Source organism: Athene cunicularia (assembly GCF_003259725.1).
Source record: "Athene cunicularia isolate RWA chromosome Z unlocalized genomic scaffold, athCun1 chrZ_part1, whole genome shotgun sequence".
Taxonomy (NCBI): domain Eukaryota; kingdom Metazoa; phylum Chordata; class Aves; order Strigiformes; family Strigidae; genus Athene; species Athene cunicularia.
In genome coordinates, this window is record NW_020799142.1 from 30,873,138 (window position 1) to 30,897,661 (window position 24,524).

The 24,524-nt window shown below is 41.1% G+C and overlaps 1 protein-coding gene across 2 annotated transcripts in view; it reads right to left on the reverse strand.

Annotated features, from left to right (window-relative positions):
- Positions 1 to 14,491: 14,491 nt before the first annotated feature.
- Positions 14,492 to 24,524, reverse strand: part of RIT2 (Ras like without CAAX 2) — a 173,950-nt gene continuing 163,917 nt past the window's right edge. For both annotated transcript variants that reach the window (XM_026865584.1, XM_026865585.1), the window contains exon 5: positions 14,492 to 15,983. In XM_026865584.1, the coding sequence (XP_026721385.1) occupies positions 15,756 to 15,983 (228 nt within the window). In that variant the 3' untranslated portion in view covers positions 14,492 to 15,755. The remainder of the gene's footprint in view (positions 15,984 to 24,524) is intronic.

The following is a 24,524-nucleotide window of genomic DNA, read 5'->3' on the forward strand; positions in this document are numbered from 1 at the left end:
AAAAGTGGGTTTTTTGTTTGTTTGTTTGTTTGTTTGTTTTTCCCCAAACCCTTAAATTCTGATGTTTTAGGGTTGTTATTTTTTTAAAAAAAAAAAAAAAAGTTTTCCATCAAAGCCACCTTGAGGGGAACAAGAAAACAGTTTTTCAGTGTTTAGTACAGAAAACATTAACTGGAATCAAGGAAAACATGCAAAGCATGCCTTATAATAATCAATTTAATAATTTCTGTTGAGAAGTTACAGATTTCTAACTAATGTATTAATTTTTATGCACAAATAACCTGACATATTTGTAATTTTTATATATGATCTGCAAAACTCATGTTCTTAAATTCATGTATATAAGACAGCTGACATAATGCACTCTAGGACTACATTTAAACAGAGGAAAAGCCTCGCTGAACATGGTATCATCATGGGAAGCCTTCAATAAACCACTTTGCTGGTCTTAAAAATATTTTTTAAATCCTCTTACTTCACAAAGGGTATCCTAATTGAAATGGTTCTTAAATAATCAAGCATCGATTAAACCTGAATACTCCAGCTTAATCCTTATTTTGTCAGAATAAAATCTTGCTGTGTTATGTTACTGTTGTGCACTTACATTTTGTGCATATTTATGGGATTTTTTGGGGGATGTGGGAGGGTAACAGCAGAGACCCGTCTTATCAAAATGATTTGGGAGGTAACCTTGTGAGGCCTCTAAGAAAAGTGATTGGTTCAATGAATTTCCTGATAGTTTTATAAATGACTTTGAAAACCCTAGAAAATATGGTTTAGAGAGACTTCAGAAATGTCCCTAAAGCTTAGGTTATACAACCCACACAGGTGGTGCTTCATTTTATAATTCTGTGCTCAGATGAAGAGGGTGGGACTAAGGTAAACTGAATGTAATGGGAGAAAAGCATGCAGAGTGACCCAGAGCTGATGCAGAAACGGACATCCTTCTTTAAAGTTCAGGATAATTCAAGTAAATTAGTAACTGCTTTAAATATTTTTTTTTTTTTTTTTTTTTTTTTTTTTTTTAAATAAAGAAAAAGAAGAAGAAAAAGGTTTCTCAATGCATTGCTACCTCTAGACTCCGCAGCACTCGTTTTCCCTGAAAATTCAAAGGTTACTCATATTTCTTCCTGATGGCCCATAGAAGCTGAACTTCTATCACATCTCAGAGCAGCTGCCACAATTCTCTCAAACTTGTTTTTACATTTACAAGGCAACAGAACACACATAAAGATCTCTGACATAGGCTAGTGACTTGAAAATATTCCAGTAAAAAATTTTGTTGGCTGCACTGGTCTTGTGCTACTTTGCTATCCTTCATTCAAGGAGCTGCTGTGAGAAACGTGAAATAGCTTGCTCCCCTTATGGTGGGGAATTAAAGATTCTTCTATAGTAATTAATTTAGAGGTCAAATTTGTAATTTTGTGTTGGAGAAGAGTATGTGCCCCAGATCACAGAAGGAAGCAGATACATATGCATCTGTCTGTATCTCAGAGTACTGAGGGTGCTACCTGGCTCCACATGCCTTCAGGGCAAACCCAGCTCCTCAGAAGCAATGTCCTGGCACTGTTTGCACATTGGCATGGGTCAGAAATCAACCCACCAAGTAATTCATGACGAAACACTCTTATCACGGGGTTGTGTTTGTCTCTGCCCAAGGAGTGCCTGTGCCCTTGGGATGTGCCACGGTGTGCCGCAGGGCTTTTACCTGCTGCTATGGAAAGGTTGGGGTATCCTCTTCGTACCACGTCTGCCAGCTCTGCGTGGGCACTGGAAATGCATTTGAGTTGCTCAAGAGTAAGGAAACCCCACATTTAGCTAATGAAATCAAGCCCTAGCTGTCCAAACACTGTTTTCTACAGATAATAACCACAGAAAGTCTGTGAATTTTTGACATTCATAAATTACTCTGTCTACCCCTGGCGGAGGAAAGGAAAATCATTCTCATTTCTCCAGGTTTCTCAGGAAGGTCTCATGCAACTTAACCTGGATGTTGTGGACTCAAAAGTTTACAGGCCCCAAAATGTTTTCCAGAATAATGAAAGAGGTTCGACTGAGGATCACTGAATTCACAGAAATAACTTCAGACTCGGGATGTTTCTCACGAATGGTGTCTGAGAGAGCATGCACAACATATCTAATACGTTTTAATCCTCTTTCCTGAGATTCTGATTTGCCCTCAGCAGGAAGCAGGTATTTGGTTGGCTGCAGTATAAAATATACGTCCATCTATATTGTGAATGTTTAATTAAGACAAAACAGAAAGTACACTGAAAAAAAGCATCTACTGAGAACATTTCCTCTTATATGTTGATAGATATTAGTCGTTACCTAAGTCATTGCAAATGTTTAAACTCTGAAACCTAACGGAATAATATCCCACAAATATACTATGAACTGATCTGCGTGAAGTAGATCCCTATCCCTTTCAACTTAATATTTTCTAAAGATAAATGGATTTTATTTCTAGGTAAATAATGCTCGTACTTCTTCCAAATCCATGCACTGTTTTGTAGTCAGCAGCACAGCAACCCCCTGTAGAAATGTGAAAGCTAGAGAGAGAAATGATCTATTAAGCCGGGACAGTTCTTAGTAGGACAAGACATAGTGCTTTATCTTGTCTAAATATAGGTGACCTAAATGTGAGGGCCTTTAACAGTTCCCCTGGAAGCTTTGCCTACCATCAGATGTATCTCACAAGTTGGAAGTTAGCCAAATATTGAACTTCTATTTACTTTTTTTCTATTACCACTGATTAATGTACATACCCAAAGTTGTCCCAGTAGACTCCTCTCTCTCTCTCTGGCCCACTTTTATTGTATAGATTAGAAATCTCTGAGATAAGACATATGCAAGCACTCCACCAAGTGCCCACTCATCCTCACCGTGAATTATTATAAGCCAAATATGATGCACTGGCACAAGTTCAGTACTTCTTTTAGGTAAATATAACCACATAAAAGTTATACACTTAATTTAAGCTACTTTTCCTGGCTTTCTCCACAGTGAAAGTAAGAGTATTCTGGTTTATATGTCTAGGAGAAAAGTAACTGAAAGATATCACATGAGGCACAGAAAATACATGCCGTGGGTATTATCAGTAATACTGTCAAGAGCATGGTCTGTTAAAAAAAAAAAAAAAAAAAAAAAGTGTTGTGTTTTTTTTTTTCACCCCAGCTTTACTTCAGATACAGTTTGAAAGATAGATGGGGACAGACTAAATTCTGGGGTTTGAACACAGTGTGTGTCTGTATGATTATACATGTGTGTCTCTGATATTATTGAGGATGTATAGAGCTTATAATTTCTAGTGAGAAAACAGTCACATAGTGTCTGTCCTGCTTTACAAGATGAAAAGAATACATATAGCTCCAAAATGTTAAAAAAGCATTTTATTTAACTCTAGGACTTTGATATTTTTTTTCAGGAAAAAATGTGTCAAGAAGATCTGTCATTCCCCTGCTGTTTGATCAGCACAGCTGAGGGATGGTGGGGAAAGCACATCTGCCTTCAGATGCCTTCCCACAGGTGACAGTGCTCCTGCTCCTGCTCACACCCACCGCAGGGGAAAGGACCAGCTGCAGCCCAGAGGGTTGTGATGGATGAAACAAGGGGAATTCTTCCTGCAGGTTATAGCTCTCTTAGTCTCTACCCCCTAAGTGAGACCCACAAATGACCATGGGCCCAACAGCAGGTTCGTAAGACAGACCCAGAGGTTTAGCCCTCAGCATCAGTGCAACATTACTGGGGCATCATGTGGCAACGATAAAATATCTGAGGCTGCAGTTTCTATATGGTATCTGGAAGGTATTGTCCAAGGACTACCGTCTGCTTCAGGATCAAGGTGAAGATCAGCACAGATACTTGTGTATCAGTGAAATTATTGCCCAGATTTACTTCCATAGTGTACTGACGTTTTTTTAACAGTGGTCTTCAAACCTGTTTTTAATTTACAAAATCTGACACAAGGTGGGCAGTCTGCAAACCAGTCAGACCTCCTTATCCATTAAAAGTGAAGGTCCTTTTGTGCCACAGTATGTTTTTTCCTATCCTGTCTGTTCGAATCACTGTGATTCCCTATAAGGATTTTTATCACTCAGTGGCAAGTGGATTGAAAAGTCTCTGTCAGGTGAAGGAACTGATATGGTACTGACTGTTCTCAAATTTCTCGGCAGTCCCTGGAGGTCTATCCTGGCTCAGAAGTTTTATCACAGCAATATTTTACAGCTTCTATAACTTAAGTCTTTCTGAAGTTTATTGTTGGCAGGTATAGCATATTCTCCTAGGCTTTGTGGTTTCATCTATTTTTCTTCACATCTTTCATCCACATCATGGTAATCAACTCTGCACAGGTCGAAGAACTCTTCAAAGTACTCCTTTGAACATCTGCCTCCTTAAAAACATCCCTGCTGTATTCTCTGATAACTTGGATCTCATCCAGTTTTGCTAGATAAAGACTTAGGAGTATTTGGTGTACACCTTATTAAGTAAACAGGGGAGCAGAAACAGGTTCCTACATTTTTCACTAACATCTGGTCTGAGAACAGTTGGAGGGAAGAAGCCAGCAGCGAATGATCTGCATGCACTGGTTGCAAACTGGTAGCTGCTCTCCCAGATGAAACCACGTATTTGAAGTACCATTTAAAATCTTCAGCAGGGAGCTATCATACCATCTTTTATGTTAGTTATGAGGCATATAAATGAAGGTTTTGCTACTATCATTCCAAAATTACAGAGCTGAGTATCCTACTTTTTCCCCAACTGTTCAGCTGAAACCAGCTGCTTTCAGTTTCTGAAGCATACACAGTACGGGCAACCAGCAGACACCACAGACAGATTCGTTCTTATACATATCCAAAGAAGCTTCAGTGAATAGGCAACTTATTCCACAGTCATCTGTATCCAGATTCTCATTAGAAACCTGACGCATACTGCAGGGAAGGAAATCCAAATGTCCCACTCACTTAAACTGAGTTTGGTATTGTTTCTTCCTGTTCAATTTTCCATTCTGTGCAATGTTTTGGGTTTTTTGGTTTTGGGGTTGTTTGGTTGTTGGTTTTGTTTGTTTGTTTGTTTGTTTGTTTGTTTGTTTGTTTGTTTGTTTTTTGGTGTGTTTTTTTTGGGGGGGGGGTTGGTTTGGTTTGGGTTTTTTTTCATTAAAATGTGTTCCCAAACTGCCTTGAGTATTCAAAGCAGTAGTAATTTTTTCTGACCCCTTCATTTTCTAGGCCAACCAAGTTGCATCATCTACAGGATGAAGCAATTCATCATCAATTTTTATTACTTTTAGTATCATGCATCTCGTCTTAGTATCCTCCATCAAACTCCTGTGGTGTGTGCACTTGAATCAAATATCTGGAGAGTGTCTTGTATATTTTTGCCATTATATCTGCTCTTATTCCCTTTCTAGAAGGCATGAAGACACATCCAGAGCAGGGAATGTTGTAAGGTATTCTAAGTTCACTTGATTTTCATTTATTTACTCATAATATTTCATTTATTTACTCATAATATATTCTCCACTACACTTCTGCCTGACTTTCCCATTGTTAATAATCTCTTTATTCTCTCTCCCTTAAATTGTATTTTCCTTTGGGTTATGCCTTTTTAAGTTTCCAGGGACAGAAACCTCATCTTCCTCTCTGTGATTGAAGTATATTCATCATTATGCAATAATCTGTACTTCTTTTCTAGAGACAAATATGAATCAACTATAAGATTTTCCCATTGCTTTCAGAAGAGCTGCCCACTTATACTGGCTGAATACCTTAAGTGTTAAATCTTATTCATTCAGTGTCCTAGATAAAGAGGCATGTGTGATTAGTCAGCAGTGTCTAGCAGTGTAGCTTGCAAGAGATGTCACCTTCTTATTTAGAAAGCTGAGTGACTTTGCAAAACTTTATCATTAAAAATATTACTTATTTTTCTCACTATGTACATTAAATTAATAGGAAATTTATGAAGAAGATGGAAGATGCAGTGCCTTTAGTTTATTAAAAGCACCCAAGACCATATTATACATTGCTGGGAGTGATGCAAAAAAACAAGGGAAATAAAAATGAAGAAGAGTGAGTTTATCTAGATGGAGCTCAAGATGGAGAGGCTAGCCTTGATGGTTTGGGATTGCAGAGTGAAAATATAAGAAGCTGCACAGGAACCTGTCAGTCTGCAATGTTGGAAGGGGCTGAAAGAAGTCACAACCATCATTTATGAAACAAATCTTAAATATATTCTATCTTGATTTTTTTTTTTTTTTTTCCAGGACAAGGAATTAAAAACTATCTCATTTGCAGAATACAGTAAAAGCAGACAAATATAAAAGTTTAGTCCATTGATTTCATAGATGTGAAATAGACTACCTTCCTCTTCTGTTAATTATGCTTAAACTATAAGGTTAAAATGATATTTTGCTCTTTTATAAAAATAAAGGTAATGTGATATTAATATAAAAGACATGCTTTACTTTATCCTCCTAACATTGTTCTTCAACTGCAACTCTGTTCCAGCTGCAGCCATGAAAAACAGAGCTTGGTCATGTAGTTGTTGAAACAATTCTAAGTCTAAAGGCACTGTAAAAAAAAATGATGCATGACAAACTGCTAGAATGGGAAAATCTCATTGTCACATTAATTATCTATTGACAGAAGATATACAGTAGGTGATGCAATGGCTTTAGATGTTCTTGTCTTTATTACCTCTTGGGGGAAAAGTTCAGATCATGAAATGAGTTTGGTGCTCTTGAGTGGACATTTGTCCTCATCACAAAACAACCTCATAATTCAGCACGATGTAACAAAATTGGAGAGCTCAAATTGAGGAGGCTTAGAACCAACAGCATCGGGGAGTGATAAATCAGACCAGAGGTGCAGGGCAATGCCTCTTGGGGTGACTTTCACAGCATCTGTGAGACAATGCCGTCCCTATTACAAATCATTTTGCCAGGAGGACAGCCTAAGGAGCTCCACATACTTGAAGGGACAGATCAAGCTAGAAACAGTGTTAAAAAGGAAGCTGATCAGAACTCGCTAAAACATTATTCTGTTCAACTGCCATTCAATTTTATGAGAACAGACATTTTAATACAGTATTAAAGTCCCATTCTGCCTAGCTTCTGCTACTTTTCAGAGATTTTTTCAGAGTCATAAACAATGAGCAATGGGCATGATGCACACTTGTTTAAATAAGAGTCATAGAATCATGGAATGGTTTGGGTTGGAAGGGACCTTAAAGATCATCTAATTTCAAACCCCCTGCCATGGGCAGGGCCACCTTCCATCAGCCCAAGTTGCCCAAAGCCCCGTCCAACCTGGCCTTGAACCCTTCCAGGGAGGGGGCAGCCACAGCTTCTCTGGGCAACCTCTGCCAGGGCCTCACCCCCCTCACAGGGAACAATTTCATCCTAATGTCTAATCTAAATCTGCCATCTTTCAGATTAAAACCACTACCCCCCTTCCTATCCCTACACCCCCTGATAAAGAGTCCCTCCCCACCTTTCCTGTAGCCCCTTTAAGTACCGGGAGGCTGTTCTAAGGTCTCCCCAGAGCATTCTTTTCCCAAGGCTGAACACCCCCAACTCCCTCAGCCTGTCCTCACAGGGGGGTGCTCCAGCCCCCCAAGCATCTTTGTGGCCTCCTCTGGATCCATTTGAGCAGGTCTGTGTCTTTCTGATGTTGGGTGCCCCAGAGCTGGACCCAGCACTGCAGGGGGGGTTCTCACAAGAGCTGAGTAGAGGGGAAGAATCTCCTCCCTCGACCTGCTGGCCACATTCTCCCAATGCAGCGCAGGATATGGTTGGCTTTCTGGGCTTTGAGAGCACACTGCCAGGTCATGTTGAGGTTCTTCTTAACCAACATCCCCAAGTCCTTCTCCTCAGGGCTTCTCTCAATCCACTCTTCACCAACCCTGTATTTGTGTTTGGGATTGCCCCAAATACATGCAGGACCTTGCACTTGACCCTGTTGATCTTCATGAGGTTTCCATGGGCCTACCTCTCCAGCCTGTCTGGGTCCCTCTGAATGCAACATGTTTTCCCTCCAGCATGTTGACCTCACCACACAGCCAGTGTTGCTGGCAAACTTGAGGGTGCACTCAACCTCATGCACTGTCCATGTCACCAACAAAGGTATTAAACAACACCAGTCCCAATACTGACCCCTGAGGAATGTCACCCATTGCTGTTCTCCACTTGGACATCAAGCTGTTGACTGCACCTGTTTGAGTGTGATCATCCAGGCAATTCCTTATCCTTTGAGTGGTCCATCCATCAAAACCATGTATCTCCAATTCAGAGACAAGGATGTACAAGTGGTACAGTGCCAAATGCTTTGTACAAGTCCAGGTAGATGATGTCAGTTTCTCTTTCCTTATTCACCAACACTGATCCTGTAGTAGAAGGCCATTAAATTTTCAGGCACAATTTGCTCTTAGTGAAGCCATGTTGGCTGTCACCAATCAATTCCTTATTTTCCATGTGCCCTAGCAGAGTTTCCAGGAGGATGTGTTCCATGATCTTGCTGGGCATAGAGGTGAGATTGACTGGCCTGTAATTCCCCAGATCTTAATTTTTTCCTTTTTTAAAAATGGGGGTTATGTTTCTCCTTTTCTGGTCAGTGGGAACTTTACCAGACTGCCACAGATTAGCCACTTGTGCACCTTCAGGTTCCGTAGATGTTCTTGAACCTGATCTTGTCCTACAGTGGGAGGTTCTTCATTCTCCCAGCTGCTGCCTTTGCCTTCTGTGACTTGGATGGTGTGGCTGGAGCACTTGCCAGTAAAGACTGAGACAAATGTCGTTGAGTAACTCAGTGTCCTGATCCAATATCGGGGAGGGTTCTTAAGTGATCCCAAGACCAAGATTAAGACAAAAAAGAGGTCAGATGCCATACAACCCTGTGAACTTTATTTACCATAACAGCTGATAATAGCAATAGAACAGAGAGAAGAAGAAAAGGAAAAGTCAGAATACCTAAGAAATCAAACAGTAGAGATGCAGCAAGATTAACCACCACCACCACAAATCCAACGATGTCCTGTTGGCTCAGTCCTGGTGCAGGTGATGGTGCTCCAAGCTTCAAGCTCCACCAAAGTCCCATCTCTGAGCAGATGAAGGATCAAGATCAAGATTATCAAGATTTCCGAGGGAGGAGTACACAGTCCTTTTATTGCCCCAGTCCCCATGATTTCTCCAAAAGTCCACCCACTTCCAAGAAGCTCATTGTCAGACATGGCACCCCGTGTTCCTCCATGCACACATGCTCAGATGTTCATGGTGGTCATGCCGGAGGGTGAGGGTGGGGGGGCCAACCTGAGGTGTCTTTAGCCTCCACACATCTTCCTCACCCTGATTTCCTCTCCACCTGGCTTGAGCACAAGTGCAGCTTGGTAGACATTGCCAAGGATGTTGTTGTTCGAGATTCGGGCAGATATTGTGGTTTCTTTGGGGACAATTAATCTTCAGAGCATACTCCTCCATGGCCACAGGATGCTGAGTCCAGGATGTGGTAGTGGTACAGCAGCAATGATGAGACAAACACAATCCAACACAGTCCCTTACACTCAGCCTTCTTCATGTCCCACATAACCAGGTATTCTGTTTCTTTCCAGAAAGGGCCACATTTTCTTTAGTCTTCTTTTTATCACCGACATACTACAGAAAGTTTTCTTGTTATCCTTTCTATCAGGGTTTTAGATTTCTTAACCTGATCACTGGCTGCTCAAACAGTTTCTCTGTATTCCTCACAGTCTACCTTGTTCCACCCTCTGTAGGCTTCCCTTTTTTGTCTGATCTTGTCCAGCATCTTGTTGTTCATCCATTCAGGTCTCCTGATGTTCTTACGTGAATTCCTCTTTGTTGGGATGCATCACTCCTGAGCTTGGAGGAGGTGATCCTTGAACATTAACCAGCTTTATGCCATAGTACTCTACCAGGAAGATCCCTGAAGAAGCTGAAGTCTGCTTTCCTGAAGTCCAGGGCACACCCTTCTTACTGCCCTAAGAATCTTGAACTCCACTAGTTCATGGCCACTGCAGCCAGGGCCACCCTAAAGCTTCTCATTCCCCACCAGCCCCTCCTTGTTTGGGAGAACAAGGTCAAGCACAGCACCTCTTCTCACTGGTTCCTCTATCATTTAGAGAAGTTTTCGTCAATGCATTCCAGGAACCTCCTGGATTGTTTATGCCCTGCTGTGTTGTCCCTCCTACAGATATTGGGGATGTTGAAGTCCCATGAGGACCAGGGCTTGTGAATGTGAGGCTGCTCCTATCTGTCTATTGAGGGTCTCATCCACTGGGTCTTCCTGGTCATGTGGTCCATAGCAGATCCCCACTATAATGTATCCTGTCCCTGTCCTCACTTCAGTTCTGACCCATAAGCTATTTCTCAGCTCTATATGCATCCCCATGTGTATGTCCATGCACTTCAACTTGTCACTGACATGAAAGGTGACACACCCCCCCACCTCTGCCATCTTCCCTACCTCTCCTTCCTAAAGACCCTGTGTCCTTCCATTCTAACACTTCATTCATAGGAGCCATTCCACTACATCTCTGTGATGTCAGTAAGATCACAGCCCTGCAGGCATGGGCACAAATCTCTAACTCCTCTTGTTTTTTTTCCATGCTACATGTGTTTGCATAAAGACTTTTCAGTTGGGTCCCTGATGAAGCTGGTTTACTGCCTAGAATTCCTTTGTGCTGCTCTTCAGGTTCTCTCTCTCCTGCTGACCTGTGTTCCCTCTCCAGGCTCTCAGCACCTATTGCTGGCACTGGCATCAAACTGGTAGGATTGGCATGAATAGAGGTTCTGGTCCCCTAGTAGCTTTAGTTTAAAGCCCTCCTCACCATCTTGGCAAGCCTATGACCAAAGATGGTCTTCCCTCCTTTGACAGATGTACGGCTCAGCTCCCACCAGCCCAGGTTTCTCAAAGCGAGTCCCATGCTCTTAGTAGCCAAACCCATGGCTGTGACACCAGTCTAGTAACCAATTGTTGATTTGCTGGATTTGACTCTCCTCAAACCCCTTCCCTTTGACCAGGAGGACTGATGAAAAAACTACCTGCAATCCAAAGTCCCTTACCACCACTCCCAGGGCTCTGTAATCCTTCTTGATACTCCTCAAACTGCTCCTGGCTGTGTCACTCGTGTCCATGTTAAACAACAGCAGCAGCAAATAATTAGTGGACTGCACAATGTTTTGTGTCTTGGTGACATCCCCGATGTGAGTCCCCGGTAAGCAGCACATCTCTCTAGAGAGTGTGTCAGGTCGGCTGGGTGCCTCTGTACCTCTCAGAAGAGAGTCACCTGCTACCTCTCAGAAGAGAATTCCTGATGGGGATGTCTACGTGTGGCTAACTACTGTAAGTGTATTTAGTTGAATTATATTAGCACAACAGTCTTTGTTAGACATCCATCTTTCAATCGATAGTACAAATTCAGGCAGAAACTGGTGTGTTCCTATAACTAATTATAAAATTTCTGTGTTTTAATGAAAGGAGTTGATGGTCTTCAGTTTAACTTTTGACAGATGACATCATCATCTCAGTGTCACTTCTGGGGTGGCTGAAGCAGGTAACTTTGTTTACTGTCTCGACAGGAAGGCCCACTGGAACCTATTTTCTTACCGCAGGTACTACAATCTGGACTACAGAGAGTAACATTCAACTCGGGAGAAGACGTTGACACAGTTCTAGAGTGTAAATCATCACTAGGAGACACTAAACTCTGCTGAGGCCCATGTCTTGCTTGTTCCATATATTTTTTTTCTATCTGTCATAATACAGAGAGGGTTCAAACACCTAAGAAAGGCTAATAATGAGAGACTTATACAAACTATATATGTTATTGTTTATATATATTATATAGTGGAAAAAAATAGGATAATTCCTTATTTTCTATTTAGCTATGCATTCTTACAACTCAGTCTCAAAATATATGCTTTTTGGTGTGTAAAGAAATTGTTTCAAATCATTTGTAAAACCATCACACTGTTAACATCATTCATGAACTTATAATGTGAGGGAATACAGAAGGTTTCTGTGCTTAAATCCTAAGGCCTGTATGCAAAACCTGTGAAAAAAGAAAACTTAAATACTGCAATATTCCACCTTGATTTACTGCCTTCTCCAAATTACTTCTCAACTAGATACAACATGTGATCTGCCATAACTAGGAAGAAGGGTAATTAACTGACATATATTTTGTATTTGCAAGAGGCACCGTGGATATATTTGCAAAAAGTTATTATTTAACTTTATTTATTAGTTGGCTTTAATTATAATCCTGGAGGAAACTGAATTATGGTCCAACTGCAACACAGTCTGACAGCAGAGTAAGTTATAGCTGCCACCTTCATGGGACTGTAGGCAACGCAGCAAAATAAAGTGATCAGTTTCCTTCTTCAAATCTTCCAGGCATGATTAGATGAAAGACTAGTCAAAGATAAAAAAGTCTTTAGACACAGAGCTGCTGTTTTTTAATTCTGTCTGCTAGTTTTGACAGCAAAATACAATCTTCTGTGACGGAATCATAATGATTAATTAGGTAAAGCACCTTCACCCATCCTCTTGTGCAGTTATGACTTATGTTATCCTCACTGACTATAACCTCCATCAGCTTTGCTCAATTAACTGAGGTTAAGCATTATAGATTATCGAGGAATTGGGTGATGGTAAATCAGAATGACTTTCCCAATTTAAAATTAAAAGATGGTCAAGTGTTTCAGAGACAAGATTCAATGCCAAGAATTTACAGTACCACTCTCTACCATAGACAGGCGGAGAAATTGTTAGAGATGTGGTTTATCATATCTGAATTTAGCCATCTAAAGGTTAGATATGGAGATGAAGCTGCTCTTTATGGAGCAAGAGATACTCACTGGAAAGAGGCAGTCGTTTCAGGGCATCATTCATCCTGTGCTAACTATCCAAGCCAGATGGGACAAATCACCAACCAGAGGATCCTGTCTCTCCTTATTAACCTAAGAGAGACTCTGAATGACTAGATGTCATGATGAAGTTTTATACGATCAAAGTGGACGGAGATAACACAGGCCTTTCTGCCAATACATATTCATATGCCTGAAATTGCTCATGGAGGATGTAGCGGAAGATCGTCAGAGGGTGTGATGCCTCGTTCTTCTTGAACTAACCTAGTACCAAATACCTTTCAAAATGTGAAAAGGGGACTGGTCGTGGAGACACTTGGAACCTGAAGATTTCATGGGCTTGGTACACCTAAAAATATGACTATGTAAGTTTTGTCTGTACTAGTAATTTGAACACACCCCAGGAGGCACCTGAGCACATCTGTACTGTTAAAAATGATCCCTAGTTTGGTTTCAGACCATGGTAGGCCAGCACTTTTGTAACCAGTTGCTGAGCATGGTGTAGAACATAGTATATTCCAGGGACCGCTTCCAACAGCAGTCTGTGTGTGGTAACCCTGCTCTGAAGGCTGAGTGCTCCATGCCAGATGCCAGTGTTGGAGAATGGGCATGTTTAATATATAAATCAATTTAAAATTTAATCTTAGATGATATCTATGCCCTCTTCTCCAAATTTTTCTGTATTGTAAACTGGTTTGAAGTAAGGTACCCCTAAAACTACAGAGCCAAGCCAGTATTGATGTACTCTATCCCTCAGTAGGATGGGTGAAATGACATTATAACCAATACTAAATGGTTTTCAGTTGACTCAAAGTTTAGGCATCTGCCTGAAAAAGACCAATGAGCATCCCTCAAGTTTTCTCAGGATAGTAATTTCTATGGTCTCTTATGCGTGGAATGACTGCTTTGTTCCCCTCTATGCAGTGTGCAGTATTGGAACAGTCACAGATGTTTCCCCTTGTTATTTATTGTCTCATAGCTGCCATCTGTTCAGTGCAGCCTCCTGTTGTCTCTCCCCTGACACTTAGCTCATAAACTCTTTGGACAAGCACATCTATTTGTCTCTAGGATGCTTGACCTAAAATCTCTGTGGCAATACAGGTAAAATAATAATAGTAATTACAATAGTATAAATGCAGACTTCAGCTTTTGGAGGCTGGAAACGGAAAACTCAGCTTAAATATATGCATGTGTTTGTATTCCTCTGAAACAATATTTCCAAAATATAAATATATCCGTATATTATGTAACTATATAAAGTAATACTTCTTATGGAGAATTTTTGACAAGTCAAAAAATATCACTGAATTTTCTTGAAAAGAAAGGAAAGCAGAAGACATCAGATTTTAACAAATTGAGATTCTTCATGAAACCATAACCTTTCCAAGTCTGGCTGAGCAAAACAAATAAACTGCCCCCCATCACATCCAAAACATAATTATTTGAAACCCTGAAAAGCTGTCAGAGAAGAAGAATAAAACATGATCATTTACTAACATACATATATTTCTAATTCTATCAATCACTTCAGGACAGACACAAATGACACTGACTACTAGTATGGTTTCATGGAAATCACAATCTTTATTTTTGACAAAATGTATGCATATTTTAATTGTAAATAAAGTCAATAATAAAAGAAGTTTGTGGAGAAAAAAAAAAAAAAAAAAAGGTCAATGTGATTATACTCTAAACTTCATGCCAGCTTTAAAAAGGGGTATTTAAAAGACCTGTCCAACTGATCTATCAAATGATTCACTTGGATGGTCAAGGACTGCAAAAGTTGGTGACTGACCTGATTCTCTCTAGTAAGTCAAGGGCTGAATGCTACATCACAGATGTTGTGTGCTGGGACAGAGCTGCACTGCTCTAGGGAGGGCTCTGGGAAGCATCAGACAGTGCTTTTGTGTGCTCCTTGGTGGTATGCAGGAGTGTGGCTGATGGTGGAAAACTGGAACAGATTTTCCAGAGGTGTAATAGATGCTTCATACCTGGAAACCTTCAAGGTCAGGTTGAACAAGGCTCTGAGCAACCTGATCTAGTTGAAGATGTTCCTGCTTATTGCATGAAGGTTGGACTAGATGACCTTTAAAGATACTTTCCAACCCAATTCTATGATTTAAATGTACTGCATGTCTGTAGGACACAGCACCTCTGCTATTTAATCTTGGTGACTGATAAGCAGAGGAGACAGAGCAGTAGCCCTGTAGCCTCCAAACGGCTGGTGCATGACTTGTGCCATGCTTGCTGAACTTTCTGGTTAAATGGAAAGGACACGATGATGTTAGGGCTCTACAGGGTCAAAATCAGGAGCCCTAGCATTCCCTTTGGGCCTGGTTCACACAGACACATATTCGCACACAGACATGTGTGTGTGGGCTGAGCATAGTCTAACCCTAAACCTACATGTGAATGCAAAGCTGAAGGTCAAATCCCAAAGTCCTTAGAGAGTCAAAATGTTCATTGAAATCATTGTTATTCATTCCTGGGATGGCAAAATGATCCATGCATGTAGATAGGAGGCAATAAGTGCATCCCTTGTTCTAAAGCTAGTGGAAATTGTTTCTACCTTGGATGCTGGCTTAACTCCTGGCATTTGAAGACCAGCCAGGGACCACAGTTAAAAAACCACAGTATTTTCTCCACTCAGATTTGCAGAGAAGGAATGAGAGGGTATGTTAAGTGACTTTATTTATAATACAGAGGAGCCACAGGGCAACCATGAATTGGGCCTTCAAGGAGCTACTTCTGCAGGAGGGCTGAAGGGAAGGAACTCCAGGACATGATCTGGAAGATGCTGTGTCAATGCTGTCTTTCTGAAATGTTACAGGTTGTTGTGGTCAGCTCCTGGTGGGTGGCTCATGGGGAACTGCCATCAGGTTGTACTCTCTTTTTTTTTCTTCAGGGATCCTTTCAGTTTCCGCCACAGACTATCCTTCCTCTTCATTTTCTTCTCTACCATAGGCAATGAGGACTCTTTCCTTCGGATTTCCCTCACTAGTCCATGAAAGACATCATCAATGTAGAAGCGGAGGGCAGCTGAAGTCTCAAAAAAGGAGCAGGAGTATTCTCTGGCTAAGCTCATTCCTTCCTCAGTTGAAACCTACAAGGAAAAAAAAGTCCATAAATATTGAATGCACAGAGCATGAATCAACATGAGAACATTACAGTATATGTAGTCTAACTTTCTGGATACTCAAATCACTGACTAATTTTACAGGAAAATATTCTAACAGTACCTAACAGAGAAGATTCAAGAATGAAAGGATCAGATTGAATTCATGCAGGGATTTGAACAGAGCATGCTAACAATATTCATGTGCTCAGGTATAAAATTTCCCTGATTCTGACACACCTTTTTTTTTTTTTTTTTTTTATGCATTTCCTCTTTTTAGTGCAGTAATCCTATAGTTTGATAGAGCTGGTATCTTTATTCAGTAGACTGGAACGGATGACTTACACAGAAAGATTTACACAGAATTAAGGTCCTAGAAAATCTCTGTTCAGCATGTGCCTGTGGAGGCAACTTGCCTTCGAGCACACCATCTTTCATACCTTAAGATTTTTCAGTCACATTAATTTCTAAGCATGTATTTAAGTGTTTTGGTCTTGGCAGGACTGTAATCCCATCACTTAGCTCATGCCTGAGCTGTATGAAGACCCAAAATCTATTTGTTTTTCAGCTAATTTTCCCTAAGTGGCTTGATGTTCTTATCGTTCTATGTCTTTGTATTTTGAGGAACTGTAAAGCGAGGAATCACCATGAATCTAGATGTAGCCAAGGCAGATTTTTTTTTTTTTTAATTTGCCTGAATTTTGAAACAAGGATGTTACTCCTAAAACTTGCATATTAGCTACCTCTTGGCATGTGACTCACCAGCCTGCTAAATGGAGGGGTGCTCAGCATGCGAATTAAAGTGTGGTTTAAACAGAGTTTATATGTTTATCATAAGGACTGCTGCTGTCTACCACTTAAGGTACTTTTTGCACTTGGGAGCTCATCCAGTAACATGTAGCAAGTCTGCAGCAAAACAAGGAGCAAACTCTATGAGCTTCCAAATATTAAACTAGCTTTCCAGCTGATAGAGTGTCTTTTCTTTTCAGTATTTGAACATAAAAATGAATGAATGAACTGTGTGAATGATATGTATGCTGTATATTCAAATTCTAGGTCAGAAATTCCAGCCTTTGTTTTTATTTGTGTTTGGATATCATGATTTATTCAAGTGAGTTTTCAACCATCTGGATAAAAAGGCAAAAAAATACTTTGAGACAGCCTTGTGAAAGGCTACATAACAGGCTATGAATAGTCTCAATTGCTACTGTCTACCACGAGACTAATCTCGTGGGATTTTCTAAATTTTATTTCTACCTTCATGCACCCAAAATGTCATTCATATTTATCAGGGAAATAAACTGTGTTTCAAGATACAAACAAACTCTCTTATACCTACCATGAGGATGTTTTGACATCTCTCTCTAAAGATGGGCACAGTGAGAAACATGATTTGGGATGAAATTGAAAATCAGTTCATACATACAACCTGGAAGTAAATTTGCACTGGGCGTGTACCCGCATAGCACAGACCACAGAATTCCTTCCCATCACCTTGGCATTGAGTCACATTTCAGTTTGTAACATTAGTAGGATCATTCCTCTATGCTACAGGTATAATCATAATTTAATTAAAAATATTGTAAGGATAAGCAGGAAGGTTGTATGCCAACCTGAACAATAGTCACTGACACAATGAAAGATTGTTACTGCTTTCCAACTGCTATAATTGCCAACCTTTAGCAAAAGGAGATGGGTAGCAATATGGTCCTTGTTTTTCTCTGGGCAGCTGTGTAAGCAAAATGTGTGATTCAATATGTCTATTGGGCACCATTGAGAAATTGATTGTCTGGATAGAAGAGTATTTTGGTCTATTTTGGAGTTTATAATCATTTTTTTTCCCTTGCTATGCATTGTTTGAGCTGAAAGGGGGGTTTTATTTTATTTTGTTAAAGAGACTGCAGTTCTGAGCAAATGATTACACAGAGCTGCAGTTTCAGTGAAGATATTATACATTCATTACCTAAAAGGAAAAAAAAAATGCCCATAAATTGAACCTTCCTAATGTTAAAGAATGGTGAGGTCGTAAATATAATTAGGTTGCAAGCACAGCAATACTCAAATATAAAGTGTTGTCTTCCTTTTGCTCTGTGATTGTCTAGTCTTTGACCATGTAATTCCTCTTTTGTTCCACTCTTTTTTTTTTTTTTTTTTTTTTCTTTTTTTTTTTTTTTTTTTTTTGTCTTTTCTAGGATCAAAACTATGTTTTCTCCCACCTGCAAGGAAGAACAACTGCAGGGAAGGCATACTATGCTCTGTAATAAAACAAGACTGCTAAGAGCTGTGAGAACTGGAGAATACTCAAGAGAAATAAATTGTACAGAAAAACTTCCTCCCAGTGTCTATGTGGCTGGAGGCTTGTAACTTGGCCAAATTTGGCTGGATTTCTATATAAAGCAGCAAAAGTTTGTTTCTGGACTCCAGTTTCATGTCAAATTACAGAGAAAACATTAAAGTTATTAATGACAATAGTTCATTTCAAAGCCTGCTACTTTTCTTAAATCTTGCCCTCGGGAACTGATTAACTGCTTTGGTGAAGTTTAATGAACTAATTCAGCATGAGAAGGACACCTGGCACAAACAAATTCAGGACATTTAACTGAAGCTTTTCAGCTTCAAGGCTGAAAAGAGGCTTTTCAGAAATCTAATGTTGTCATAATTATCATTACTGCTTCCAGCAACAATAAAAATATAGCTATGGTAATTTAATTAATCTGTTTGCTGAAGAAACCATAAATATAGAGAGATGTCTACTGGAAAAGTACACATTTTTCTTTCTGTTCATAATTTGGTCAAGAGGCTAGACATCTATGGAATGAGAAACAAGGGATAAAGCCCTTGATGAGGTCACTGACACCCTCATAATTCCAGGGATTTACCTTGTTCCCATTTTATTGCTAGAAGAGAAACTATCATAGAAATCCATCCCAGGTCTGCACAGCTCAGGGACTTGTTGACAAACTGCAGCTTCCGCGGGTCTGTAGCAGCGGAAGATATGATCTGTCAGCATGACATGGACAGACAGGTCAGAGAGCGAGGTCATTCTGTTGAATATATATCTGGGAAGCAGGGCTTTATATCTCATCTTTAGAGTAACCCTCCCTGATTGAATCTGGCACTGTTTCCCAGAGTATAATTCTGGTTATATTGATTCCAATTTAGCTCATTCCTTTGCTGGTAAGCCTTAAGAAGGGAACTAAGAGGAAAGAATGATGAAGTTAAGATAATAAAAAATGAAAATTTAAAAGCTGGCAGAAACTTTCTGAGTTTGATCCAAGCTTTAAAAATCGTGATTATCTGGGAGGGGTTTGAATCACAACTTCCAGAAGGAAGGCATGAAGCTTGCAGTATAACCAAAGAGTAAGATCTCCCAGGACAAGTCCATAAAATGGTCAATAAAACCTCATGAGCATGATGTGTGACCCCCAGGAAACCAGTAATTTCACATCTTCCTTGAAAAGTGCGTGATTCTGACTGCCCTTTTGGGCATGTGTGAGTTGAGAGGGAAGATAGCTGGTTACAACAGCATGTGGACAGTGGATAACTCATGGGACTGTAGGTTGACTTTGGTAGTTTTCATCTCTGGACAGTTCAGGGCAGCTGGAATGCAGCACAACTTCATACTGACGGGACGTATTCTCTGGCTACAAACCACATTTCATAGCATTAAAATTCTGTTTGTGGCTTTTGCAAACCTCCCTCGGAAAATTGCAAGTGAGATTAAATGCAATGCTGACAGTCTGAGAAAGCTGTGATGGATGAGCTGCCATCTTTAAGACAGTCAGCTCCCCACTAAGGTCAGCTTCTGCACAACCAGAAAGAGAGCGCGAAGACACCTGGGCTGGGCGGTGGGTGGGGAGGCACTGGTAATCATTGGCCCCCACAGGCAGAGCATAAAAATATCTGTATCTGAGAAGGGAAGTGCAAAGAAACTAAACAGATCAATAGTCTACCTCTGCCCTTGGACTGTCATTATCTGGGAAATCTCCATCAGGATCAGGCTATTTTCCACTGAGTTTTGTCTCTCCTTTGGTCAAGGCAGCAACAAAAGTGTCCCAAAGTAGATTTCCTTGACAGAGATTGTATTAGCAGAGTCAACCACAACACCTTGGCTAAAATAATGGTGGTCTTCATGCAGGAAAAGAGTTCATTTCCACTTGTGCATCTCGTCCCTTCAACAGCACGGTCTACTTGAGATGATGGTTTTCCCCCTGTGATGGGGACCTCCAGGTTGCCATGGAGGGGTCTAGAAACTGCAAGTGAGGTAGTAAGGGTTGCAAGGATTCTCCTAAACATTTGTTACTGACTTCTATTAATTTTGCAGTCTCATTAATGTTGAAATGGGAAACATATAACTATATGTTAATGGGAAACATGATAACTATAGATCCAAAAGCTTTATTCTGTGAGTTTTTTCTTTGCTGAAGACATGTCATTTTAATGATGACTCAGAGACAGAAGGGGACTCATGTTTCTCAACAGAGTGCTCACCTAAATCCTACTGAGGTTAATAGGACGAATTCCAGTGGTTTTTGATCAAGCTCTGTATTTTTGACAGGCAATAACTTATGTGAGCTGTAAACAAAAGATAACTGTTTAAGACCATAGGGAGTGAAGCATCTTGAACAGCCTTGTTTGCACCACACTAAGCAATGAAATCAGTAGGAAAAGCCACAAGTATTCTGAATGATGCCTAGGAAAGATCCATATCCTTTCCCTTCAACTCTGGTGGATTTTTTTCTGTTTCCCAACACTCCCCATTCCAGAAAACAATAACCAGATGTCAGGTTGTTTATTAAAATTTAGATATCAGTTTAGAGATAGGCAGGCAATCCTGAAGAATCCACACAAATATTTGGGCCCCTTTCCATCACAGTCCATTCCCTCAACATATGAGAAAAAACATAATATACTTTTGGTACAGGTACAAATATATGCCATAGGAAAAAACTGAAGAGAACAAAGGTATTTCCCAGGAAGCTGATGAAGCAGCTCATCCTGAGTACCATCATACAACACATGTGGGACAACCAGGGGATCAGGCCCAGTCAGCATGGGGTTATGAAAGGCAGGTCCTGACGGACAGACCTGATCTCCTTCTACAACAGGGCGACCTGCTTATGGGATGAGGGAAAGGCTGTGGGTGTTGTCTACCTTGACTTTAGTAAGACATTTGACACCATTTCCCACAACATTCTCCTGGTGAAACCGGCTGCTCATGGCTTGGATGGGCACACGCTTCGCTGGGTAAAAAATTATTGTGCAGCCAAGCCCAAAGAGTTGTGGTGAAGGGAGTTAAATCCAGTTGGCGGCCGGTCACGAGTGGTGTCCCCCAGGGCTGGGTGTTGGGGCCACTCCGGTTTAACATCTTTACTGATGACCCAGAGGAGGGGATCGAGGGCACCCTCAGTCAGTTTGCAGGTGACACCCAGCTGGGTGGGAGTGTTGATCTGCTCGAGGGCAGGGAGGCTCTGCAGAGAGACCTGGCCAGGCTGGAGCCATGGGCTGAGCCCAACTGGGGGAGTTTCACTGAGGGCAAATGCCGGGGGCTGCCCTTGGGCCACAACAACCCCCAGGGGGGCTACAGGCCTGGGGAGGAGTGGCTGGAGAGCTGCCAGTCAGAGAGGGACTGGGGTGTGATTGACAGCCGGCTGAACAGGAGCCAGCAGTGTGCCCAGGGGGCCAAGGAGGCCAATGGCATCCTGGCTTGTGTCAGCACTGGTGTGGCCAGCAGGGACAGGGAAGGGATCTGAGCCCTGGGCTCGGCACTGGGGAGGCCGCCCCTCGCTTAGTGGGTTCAGTGTTGGGCCCCTCACCCCAAAAAGGCCATTGAGTGACTTGAGCATGTCCAGAGAAGGGCAGCGGAGCTGGGGCAGGGTCTGGAGCACAGGTCTGCTGGGGAGCAGCTGGGGGAACTGGGGGGGTTCAGTCTGGAGAAGAGGAGGCTGAGGGGAGACCTCCTGGCCCTCGGCAACTCCCTGCCAGGAGGGGGCAGAGAGGGGGGATGAGTCTCTGGAGCCAAGGCCCCAGCGCCAGGCCCCGAGGGAATGGCCTCAAGCTGCCCAGGGCAGGGTCAGGCTGGCTCTGAGGAAGGATTTCTGTGCAGAAGGGGCTGTTGGGCGTTGGAATGGGCTGCCCAGGGCAGGGGGGAGTCCCCGGGATCCCTGGAGGGGTTGGAGAGTCGGGCTGAGCCAGCGCTGAGGGATCTGGGGGAGTTGGGAACGGTCAGGGTGAGGTTAATGGTTGGACTGGAGGAGCTTCAAGGTCTTTTCCAACCTACATGATTTTGTGTTTCTGTTAGTGTATTCACAATTTCCTCAGTCTCTCATGAGAAAATTTGCAAAGAGAAAAAGGAAAGTAATCTCATGAGTCCAGAAGATGAATACTATCCTGGACAATAAAAAGCAAAAAATGTCTATTGCCTATCTGAATTAAATTATAATAGTTTTAATCCCATCACTAACCACTGAGTTTATGATGAAGGTACTCATGCACAGGACCTGTGAGTTTTCTCATTAATGATGAACAAGGACTGAGCAGTTTTCACTACTCTTAGTTCATCATTCTATGTCTAAAGTACCAGGAAGAAATTAGGTGGTCCTTGGCCACCCATCACTGACAAGCATCAGGGACCTACCCAGTAATCTGGATGAGGACAGGTTCTATATTTTGATAGATGGGACTGGGTCCAGAGAGGGCTGAGCTGAATGTTCCTACTTTGCTACCTGCCTTTCCCAGAGACAAAGGCTTTCAATGTAATCATTTGATTCTTGTTTTGAGAAACACGCAGCCCAATCCACTAACCCAAAAGCAGTTCTATTATACCTATGTCATTTTTGACATTTATTTTTTTCCTTGGACAAGTGTCATATCAACAAGCATGGTGGCAGAGACTTTCTACAGGCTGGTATAAGGAACTTTCCAAGTGTGAAATGCTATTGTTCAGGTCAAAGCTCAAATACTTGGATATTACAGCAGTGGCTGGGGTTGGAAACCTGAGCAGAACCAGAAAAAAAAAAAACAGAAAAATCAATCTTTTTGTCTTTTTAAGACAAACAGCACTGTTGTTATTTGTTCAAATAATATTTGTCATGGAATATCTTTTTAAAAGAAGAAAAAATTGTTCCAAGCCCTTTTACCCTTCTTCTCTTTCTTCAGATATTTACATTTATAAACTGCCTATCATATTCTTTCCACTGAGCAATAACACCCCTGAAAGGAGTGGAAAAAAAAAAAGATCAAGTGGAAATCAATTCAGGCTGAAAGAAATGTTGAGGACCAGGCTTTTGTGAATAACCAGTGTTTTCTCTCTGTGGTGAGACATCCAACATGACTATTTTTTCAGGTCTAAATAAATGTACAGCAAATGCAAAAGTAAAACAAATATCTTTTGTGTTAAAATCTCCAGTTTCCATCTCTCTCAACGCAAACATTCTGTTTTGTTTCAGAATTTTAAATAAACTAAGGTTAATTGCTCTTTAAAATTATAATGTTGAAACTTTTCTTTCAGCAACCATAAACATTTTAACCTTTATTTATAATCACATTCACAAATGTTTACACTGCAGTTACCAATTTGTTTTGGCCGAGATTCCACTAGAATTCACAACTAGTTTCTGCTGACACAAACCAGCATTTTTCATTCAACCACACATGTGCACCTTATTTTTTCCCTCAGTCTATGCAGAAGCAGACACCTCTTTTCAGCAGCCCGAGCAGTAAATGAGTAACACACTGCAGAAACATGAGAGGAGAATTTCATGTCAACACCATTACTCCTAAATCCATTTGGAAGTCTTCAGAAGTAATTAGCTGAATAAACCTCACTCTGACTTCATGGCAGGCAATTCTGCAGGCTCAGCTTTGCTAGCTTTCTAGATTACAAGGGTAGATGAGATAAAAACTGCCGTACAATTAATCATTATTGTAAGGGTACTGCAATTAGTTCTGTTGCTCTTTCTCCTTCCCCAGACTTACATGAAAGCTTGTGTCTTGTAAGTTTTCCATGTTTTCCTTCTTGCCTTGCCACTCTGTGATACTTTTTACTGGTTTCACACTTAAGAATTACTGGTGATCAGGATGGGGTTTAGTATCAATGGCTATGGGTGTAGACAGGATTAGCAGACTGGGCTGAGGAGAAGCTGTGGTCTTCCTGCGTGAACTTTTGCCCTGACAGACTGGATGGTATGGAAATAGCACATGGAACAGCACTACATATCTCACATCCTCAGCTGTTCCACCTTCTGAAGGCACTTGCATTACAGAGGCTCAGATATTCTTTCCCTTCCCCTCATAACCTGGCTTTTGCATTTGAACAGGAAGGAAAATGAGGTTTTTACCATGCGGAAAATGACAGGATTCTCTGGGGCTTCTGTGATGAGCTTTGTGTCTTATTTTTAGGGGATGGAGGATGGAGAGTGTGGCATTGTAAATGTAATTTACTCATTTTTTAACGGAAAACTATAAAATAGTCTTGAGAAAAATTAAATTTCTTGACAAAATCTGAGAGATTCATCTATCCCAAGTTAT